We start from the raw sequence: 9,349 nt of genomic DNA, 5'->3' as shown, positions 1-9,349 counted from the left end.
CAAGGATAGTGATTGATTTTGGAGGGCTCCAGAGACAATGAAGGAAGTCTTTCACTGCCCACTGCATTTGCTAGAAGATGCAGCAGAACAGAACACGGATTGAATTATTGATTTAGTGTTAAGTTCATTTGCGTGTGCTTGAGGGTAGATTGGGGAGGCATTTCTCTCAGTTTGGATTGCTTATTCTTTCTTGTCTCTGCTTATTGGTTACCGATATGTGTGCTTCTGTTACTGAGAATCTTTGACTTATTAGGAAACTGCCCTTGGTCAGGTCAATAACTTATATTTGATTTCCTAAGTTCATTGGAAAGGAAGTGTCTCTTTACAGCATATTACTGCATTCCTGTTGGGGCTGTGGTGGTTTATAAGTAACCAGGTGTTAAGAAGCAGATTTTCTGTAGTATTGGAGAGTACTACATTTGGCCCAGAAAGCACTGTGGTACTGAGTGTGGTGTACTTCAGCTTCCTCTAAAAAACTAAAGGTCCTCCATGTCAGATGCTTCCTGCTCTTTAGTGTTTTCCTGCAGAACTGAGAAATAGTGCAGGACTGTCTAGAATTTTGTTATAGTATCCTTTTTAACTACACTGTGGGAGCATGATCCTTTGATGAATTAATAGTTCATCATTTTGAACTAGCATTATATTCTGTGCCTTCCATATATGCTGTAGTGTTCTTCCTGTGCTCTACTTTGCAGAGGAATGCAAGCTTCAAAGAATAAAAATACAGAAAAGGCAGAACCATTCTACAAGCTTTCAGTGCCAAAGCAGAAGACCAGTTCTGAGATTATAAATGAAGCCAGAAATTTTCTACGAACAGTAAGAACTCGGAGACCATTTACACCTACAGAAGAACAAAGGAGACTTTTTGGATCTGGATCCTCACGAGCTCCCCAAAATAGACCCCCTTCAGTTTTTAGGTACTGTGGCTTTAAGATTTTTTTTTTTTTTTTTCAAATATGTTTTAACAGCAAGAGATTTGATTATGTAATTATGTTTCTGGTGAATTTTTTTCACTTGTATTAATCTGTATTCCTAATCCTTCTCCGCCTTCTAATGATCCTTACTGTTGGTGTTAATCTACATGTCCAGGAAGTTCCTGTGGACTAGAGATACCAGAGGCAGTCTTTACAGTACTTTTGTATGTAAAGAGTAGTATAGGAAAATAGTAACTCACTTTTTTCTTAAGACAATGTATGCTTTTAATATATGCTTCAGTTTTTTCCCTGTGGAAAAAAAACAAAACTGAGAAAGCTTGCTTGTTTCCACATAAACTGTATGCTCGATCTTTTTTTTTTCAGAGCTTTCTCATGTATTTTTAATCATAAATTGTAGGTCTTGAAGTTTGAAATGCTCATTTTTAATCAAAATTTATACTACTTCAGAATTATTTGTGTGGCATTTTGTTAAGTACTATAATTCACAGAGCTCAATAAGTCTGTCTCTTGTGACAAAAGAGAAAAAAAATTGTATATTGGGCTTTTAAAATCCATTTTCCCAGTTATATTTTAAACTCCCCATATATGCCAATTCTGTAGTGACTGTAGGGAGGAGATATGAACTGTATTCATAATGTTAGGTGTCAGGCATGCCAGAAAGGATACTGAAATGTGTTGGAAAAGCCATACAAGTGAGTCAGTGTTCATGCTGTTTTCATGGCAGCATGACTTCAGGCACTCAATGTATCTGATACTCCTTACTGCATCATGTTGTGTCCTTAGAGGAGGCGAGAGACTGAGAGTGACTTGGTGTTTGTTGGTGACTAGGTAATGAGATCCCTCTGGCTGACATCCATGCTTGTTCTGCCTGTGCTTCTTCTGTATACAGGAAGGAGCAGGCTTATGCCTACACAAACCTCGGGTTTCTGCCCTGTAGTGTTCTGCAGCTTGTGTCAGATAGCTTGGGCACTAACCACAGTTAGTTTGTGGATGGATTTAGGCTTGTATTAGAGAATTGTTATAGATGTGCATGAAATAAGCCGTGTGATGGCAGGTGTGCAGGCGATCTTTTAATTCTTCTCCCTTGATGCTGCTGGATTCCCACATACCAAACTTAAACAGAGTTCATGGAAGAAGAGTGATAAAGTGCTCTGTCAGTTTTCCTTTCTTCTTCCTTTTCGCCATATTCATTGGCAAATACAAGAAGCAAGTAATAAAATAAAAACAAAAAAATAAAACCCAACCAACCAGAAAACCCCACCAAGAAACAAAATCCCCAAAACACAAAACGTTGGATCTGCTTTATTCATATTATGTGTAATTTCTTTATACTAGTCTTCATGCATCCAGTTTTGATTTGGCTGAATCAAGACCAGTGTCTGGTGTTCGTCTTAGCCCACTGCAACATGTAAGTACTTGTTCCAGAGTTCGAGGATTCCAGGTGAGAGAAAATGAGAGACAAATAGAGAACTCACAACTAGTTTATTAATATAGGAAAATACAAAGATAGTAAAGGATACAGTCAAGGATACTTCTGATGTTTGGTTATCTTACCAACCCCAAGGACCCTGTGAAGACTATCAGGAAACCAGCTCCGAGAATCATCATCGCAGTGCGAGGTGGAAGGCTCAACCTTAGCAGCCGTCCCTGCAGAGGCAACATTGACCTGGGTGATATGAGGTTCTGCCTCCCCCACATCGCATGAGGCTTGGGCTTTTATACTGACAAAAATGCGTACTCGTTCCGACTCAGGGGGCCAGCCTAAGTCACAAGAAGTGGCCAGCAATATCTAGAAAGGTCTCTAAAGGCTGAGACTTTTCCAGAGATTTCTAAAGCAGAACTTTCCAGGTAGGAACCAAAGCTGGACTTTCCGGGGAGCAGCCAAAGCAGGACTCTCTGGGTAGGAGCCAGAGTGGACAAACAGTACTTTTCCATCTTAGTGTATTTCACCATGGACCATTATCTATTGTCCTTGACACAGTACTCTAGAAATAACTCAGGCAATACTGACATAAAAATCCGTTAATTTGTAGCATAAGGAAAAGATGAAGTTTAAATAGGTCAGGGAGAAGTGGAAGGCTGTTGTAATGTTGGTCTGAGACTTCAAAAGTCAGTTTTGTCTTTTTTTCCCCCCAAAAGAAATATGAAAATAATTAAAAGCTATTTAAATATCTCTGTATTGCATTATATTTCTAAGTGACATTAACAAGAATCAGAAGATGGATACTTGAGTCAGCTTTCTTGTGTAAGATTACTAAAATAGAAAAAGGTTATGAGCATCAACATGAGCCAGCAACGTACCCTTGCCACTAAAAAGACAGCTAATGGTATTCTGGGCTGCATTAGGAGGAGTGTTGCCAGTGAGTTGCCACACGTGGAATGCTGGGTTCAGTTCTGGGCTCCCCATTGAAAGAGAGAGGTAGAGCTACTGGAGAAAATCCAATGAAGGGCCACAAAGATGATGAAAAAAGATGATGAAAGGCCAGAACCAAGGCTGGGAGAGCTGGGAACATGCAGCCTGGAAAAGAGAAGGCTCAGGGGGGATCTTATCCATGTATACCCAAAGGGAAAGTGCAAAAAAAAAAAACAACAGAGGGAGAGGGGAAGGGGGACAGAGGCAGTGTTTTTTCAATGACAAAACCAGAGGCACAAACTGAAACACAGGAGGTACCCTTCAAACTTCAGGAAACACTTTTTCTGCCATGTGGGTGACAAAGCACTGTCACAGGTTGCTCAGAGGTCTTCAGATCTTCCTGGATGTGGTCCTGAGCAACTGGATCTGGGTGTCCTATCTGAGCGGGTGGTTTGGGCAAGATAAGCTCCAGAAATCCCTTCCAGCCTCAACTATGCTGTGGTTCTGTGATCAATGACTTGAAAGTAACTAGATGGATTGTGCTTCGTATTTGACTTACGCATCTATAAAATTTAATGTTTGTACTGTATTTAAAAACAAATAGAAGTACTTGTAAAATTTCCCCCCCCGTGAAAAATTAGATTTTTTTTTTCAGTTTGTAAGCGTATCTTCTGTTTCAATTTTTTTTTATATTTAATCTTTAAATATAAGATTGAGTCATGATCATTTGTTTAGTACCTAAGAGAACAGAGCGTGCAAAAACAGGTAAGTATGCTTGCTGCATATATTGTTTCTTCAAGATAATATTCTTTAGGAAATTAGGGAGGGGGAATCTAAGAAATGTTATACTTCAATAATTTTGATAAGTTAACGTGTTTATATGAATCAAATTTAAAAATTATGACCATACTTAGATTAAATGTATCTGCAGTTGTATTTAATAACTGGTGTTAAGTTTTCATTTATCTTGTGCGTGATTGTGGAAGAGTATCTGTTAAGACCAATGCAAAACCTGCCTTTTCTACTTTACCAATGGAGAGAAGTTAGCACATTGTAAATGAAGAGCTTGTGTTAGTCACGGTGACCGTGTGGAGTGCATCTCACCTGTTTGCTATCCCCAACTGCTAATGGGGAGAGCTCTGAAGGATCAGACTGGAGACTTTTGAATGGATCCTTTATTGTAAGGAAATTGGTAGAGCCTTGATCTTGGAGGGCAATGTCTTTATATAGGGCACAAGAAGTGTTCTATACCAGAGGTTCAGGGCCTTGGCACATCCTCAAATGCAAGGTACTGACATAAATAAACCTGGAACTTGCATGTGTCTGGATCTGCATGATTTGTTTTAGTGTGATAGGAAGTGGTACATGTGATATGAACACATTTGAAGTGTTTTGGAAATACTAGTTTAATGCTCAAAACCAAATAATGAACAAATATGCCTCTAGAATTGTTAGTACAAGTCTTTGGTTCAACTTTTTTTTTTTTTTTTTTTTTTTTTACAAATAATCATACTGCAGTTGATGCTAAATGAGTATTTATGAGGGAAATAAATGATCCTGAGTTTCAGTTGCTCTACTCAGGCTAGTTTTTGTTTGTTTTCTGCCCCTCACTGAATATTTGCTTTTAAATGGCTTTCTGTGGTGATAAAAGGTAGTGAAATCTATATGAAAATTTCTTAGTGAGCAAATATATGTGACTTTTTATCTGCCCTATTCTGAACTTACTTTTTTGTGTAAATAATTTGCTTTTTTTGCTTATATGAAAGTGAAGTTATTTGTGCTTTTATTAAAACATTGTCTTTATCTTTGTTACAGAAGCCAGTACTAGTCACTTCTGCAAAAGATGAAGATTCTTCCATTTCCTTTCCAAAAACTCTTGCTGATGCTGCAGAGATCAGAAAAGTCAGCAATGCTCGAGCACACTTATTTAGAAGAACTTCTTGTGGAAATTTCCTTTCTGCTAAAACGGTGCCTCCTGATCAGAGTAAGACTATTTTAATATATATTATTTCCTAGAAAAATAACTGTGTGATGGGTTTTAATATTGTTAATTACATGAATTATTCTATTAAATGACCTGCATAATTTAAAAATTACTTAAATGGCTTTAAGGCAGTTTTGAAAATATGATTTAAAAAATTATACTGGTTTTCACTTCTGAAAGTGAGTTGAAAGCTACTCGTGCCTTTTTTTTTTTTTTCCTATAAGTTTTTAAGTAATGGAATTCTTACTGGAAGTTTTCTTCAGTGGGTAAAATTCACATTTACTGCTGAAGTGTTTAAGGAGTTAATAAGATGGCATCCTCTAAGGAGATTCCCTGATGGACTATTGAGTATAAAGGAGGAGTAAAAAGAAATTATATGTCTTGACAGACTTCCAACTACATTGCATTTGTTGTTAAGAGTTTAGTTAGTGGAGACTTAATAAAGGTCACAAACATGGACTTTAAAAGTAATTTTTTGCAGATTGAAATGTCTTGACATCTTGGTTTCCTGCACATTGGCTCATCGTAAAACGTGCTGGAAATCTGTCTTTAATGAAGACTTATTTGTAATAATGACAATTCTTACATGGCTTGGGATTGTTACTTTACTTAATAAACTATCTCACTTTTTACCTTACTGCAAAATAAGTCTTACACAAAAAGTAGTAAATTTTACTTCATTATTGTGTATATATTCTGTAGATGTCTATTTAGTAGTTTATGCAGTTTATCGTATATGTAGTTTAAGCCATTAGCCTGAATAAGTTGATGTTACTAACTGAAGAAGTTGAGAACCTAATGTAGCGATAGCCTGAGTTTTCCCTCTTCTCATCTTTGGAGATCATGCAAATGTTTATGTAAGGTTTTTTGGGCATGTTCTTGTCACGTATAGATACCAAAGTACAATATTAACAGCTGCTTTTTGAGTGAGTTCCTTCATAATATTTAGATCCTGAAATATGATCACTTTTTTCACATGGTACAATCCACCTATCTCTAAAAGGAAAATAAAAAAATTGATTCAAGGTAAAAATGTTAAAACACAAAATGGAATGCTCATGGCGGGGGATTGGAACTAGATGATCTTAAGGTCCTTTCCAACCCTAACTATTCTATGGAAAGACTTAACGACTTTATACTTTGCTCTAATTATTCTTAAGCTTTCTCACTTTTTAAACTGATACAAGCACATTTAAGGTAGTTCATTTTAGCTCCATCTTCTGTATTTATTGTGTATGAATGCTTCTACAAAATGTCTTCTCTTTGGCTATTTCAGAGGAAGAAAAGCTAGATTCTGAACAACCAGCTAGGATGAATAATCTTTGCAGGACTAATAGTGATTGCTTAGCAGAGCAAAGGTCAAACACATCATGGAATAGTGAAAGCAGACAATTAATTTGTAATGAGCATATCAGCGAATTGGAGAGTAGAGACTTCGTAAAAGGGACAGCTGGAAAACTTTTGTTTCAAATGAGAGGAGAAAGGTCAGTATTGATTGAGTATAGTAATATGCGCCTTCCACACAACCCTATTCCTATATATTTAAGTTTTTAAGTATCAAAATATTTAAAATTGATGGAATTTGAAGGTAGCACTATTCATGCATTACAACAAAACTATGTTTAAGTTATTAATAAAAAAAAAAATCTTTACACTTCTGTTCTTAAGAAGTTTCTACACTCAGAAGACTTGATTCGTCCAAGAATTGTTGGTAGTAAGTTGCATTATATGAAATAACTTTGTTTGATCATTAACATTTCAAAACTAAGTTGTCTCATAACTGCATATAGAATGCTCAAGTTTAAATTCAGTGTGCTTGCTTTTACAGTTCAAGCCTGTTGTTTTAAGGTACTATACGTTCTTCCTTTAGCTCCACAGATGAGTAGAGCTGTATTTTCAGTTCTAGTATTGGGGAAATACATGATCATACACAAAAATCAGGCTTAAACTCATTGCCATACAGAAAGAATTTTTTTGTGGCTTTGAAGTTTTTTAGTTCTTTTTTTTTTTTGATGACCAAACCGGCATAAGAGATTGATGAGATGTATGTACATGCCTGAATCTGAACCTAGATCATTACTTCCATTCTGTAATTCATAATTGAGTCTTTTTCTTCTTCTTCTTTTTTTTTTTTCCCCTTTTCATTCAGATCTGAATTCTTGCACAGGAAGAAATAGTTCGTGGCACTATGTTCAGCAGGTGTATCAGTTGCTGCATTATTAGTTGGATGGACAACTGTTTTGTGCTAATAACATTGACAGAACTAACAATCTCTACAACAAAGAATAAATAACAGTTTATTTTCAAAACGCATCCTATAAACACTTGGTCAATGTTAAATGTAAATATTAGCCAGCAGATATTTTCTTTCTAGCATGTTTTTATGCTTAGGAAAAAATTATTTCCCTGGATATTTTAAACACCTTCGATATTAATGAGCAGTTTCTTAGCTTTAAAAAAGGAAATGCTTTTCATTTGCTAACTTGCTGATAGTATCGTATAGTTCAGAGGATATTGTCCATTGAGGCTGTTACAGCAAATGATACATAGCAGAGCTATCGTAGCACTGTTCTTGTATATTAAACTGAAAGAGGATTTAAGAAAAGACTGGAGACTTGTAGGAGCAAAGAAAAAGTTTCATGAGTATGAATGGAGGGAAAATGAGACAATAAACCCAGCAATGAAAAATGTGGGTGAAGGACACATTTCTCTACTGAGATATTCTTAGGAACAGGCGGAGAAAAAAAGAGAAAGGCCTTTTACCAAAAAGACTGCTTGTTGCAACATGAGGTCTTATAGGACATTTTCTGTCTCTTTCTCTGTGTAAGAGGAGTTTTAGAAAATATGAGAAGTTGAAAGGGGAAAATGATATATTTTCAATTTTATATTCTTCAAGTACCATTATGCATATTTGAAGAATATTTTGTCAAGCTTTGTTTTGCATAACCTCTGCTTGCTTAATTTCTTTTTGACCTGTTAACTCACTTTTCTGACTCTTACGGTGATAGCTAAAATAATAATTATTCTAACCATAAAAGATGGGTTGTTAATGCATGAAGCTTATTATGTCCATGTTTGAACTAGGGAGAATACTTCTGTAAGTAGTTGAATCTCACTTAAATTACTTCTCAAATTATTGGCCTTAAGATAAGAAAGTATTTTCCAATCCTGTTCTGACTAGTTTTCTCCAACATAGAAGAGCAACGTATTATTCCTCCCTCTTCCTGTGTTGAATGCAAGATCTGTATTTTTGAATGGTGCTTTACCTTCTCCTGCAAGTTGTGCATGCTTTCTGTGGACTTGAGACTGAGATTATTTTGGCTGATATTGCCTGTGCTGCTTTATACCCTTGTGCCAAGTATCACTAGCAACATTTAGGTGCTCATATGGCTTAGACTACCAGACATACCTGCAGTGCTGCAGTATGCGCAAAAATAATACAGAATGCTTTCCCTTTAGTAAAGACAAAGATCCTTCATCTGTATCATTCCAAGCATTTCATGCCATCGTATGATGGAATGGCTCTAGGTAATCTCAACTGCTCTCATACATTCTAGCTCATTGCTAAGGCTTAATGACAATAGACACGTTGGTTTGGTATTCACATATGATACTCACAAGTCAGGCAGATCCTGATCGATATCCTTTTCGGAGTTCAGAGATGCCATTTTTTGTCTGACAGGGTAGTTGAAAGATACCACAAACCTATCCTTCAGTATAGTTCACTGAGTTTGGTCTCATAGGAGCTGTATAAAAGGTTCCAGTACCATAGAGGTGTTATTGCAGTAACAGAGTTTTGTCATTCTTTCTTCATATAACATATTTACAGGTACTAGATGATTGCTCTGATTAGATTGCATCTGCTTCTATGTCATAAATACTTGAGGCATCTTGTATGAAATTTAAAGATATTTCTACTTAAAGTACATTGTATTCAGGAGTAATAGAATGAAGGCTTAAAGGAATGAGAAAACTTGTATCACCTTGAGTCCTGTCATTTTCCATATGAAGCAGTTGTCATCCTCAGTTCTGTATCCTAGTGATCTAAAATCCTTGCAGGAATTAAGAAAGAGAATC

General features: G+C 36.2%; 1 protein-coding gene across 1 annotated transcript in view; it reads left to right on the top strand.

The window, feature by feature from the left end:
• Window positions 1-657: 657 nt before the first annotated feature.
• Window positions 658-9,349, top strand: part of ARMC2 (armadillo repeat containing 2) — a gene marked incomplete at its 3' end in the record, with an annotated part of 62,785 nt that continues 54,093 nt past the window's right edge. Inside the window, exons 1-4 of the mRNA XM_080615905.1 lie at window positions 658-917; window positions 2,271-2,343; window positions 5,104-5,272; window positions 6,549-6,756. Coding sequence (XP_080472031.1) covers window positions 700-917; window positions 2,271-2,343; window positions 5,104-5,272; window positions 6,549-6,756 — 668 coding nt within the window. The 5' untranslated portion in view covers window positions 658-699. The remainder of the gene's footprint in view (window positions 918-2,270; window positions 2,344-5,103; window positions 5,273-6,548; window positions 6,757-9,349) is intronic.

Source organism: Psittacula echo (genome assembly GCF_963264785.1).
Source record: "Psittacula echo genome assembly, chromosome: 4".
Classification (NCBI taxonomy): Eukaryota; Metazoa; Chordata; class Aves; order Psittaciformes; family Psittacidae; genus Psittacula; species Psittacula echo.
The sequence above is the reverse complement of the archived record's forward strand: the minus strand, read 5'-3'. Positions and strand labels throughout refer to the sequence as shown.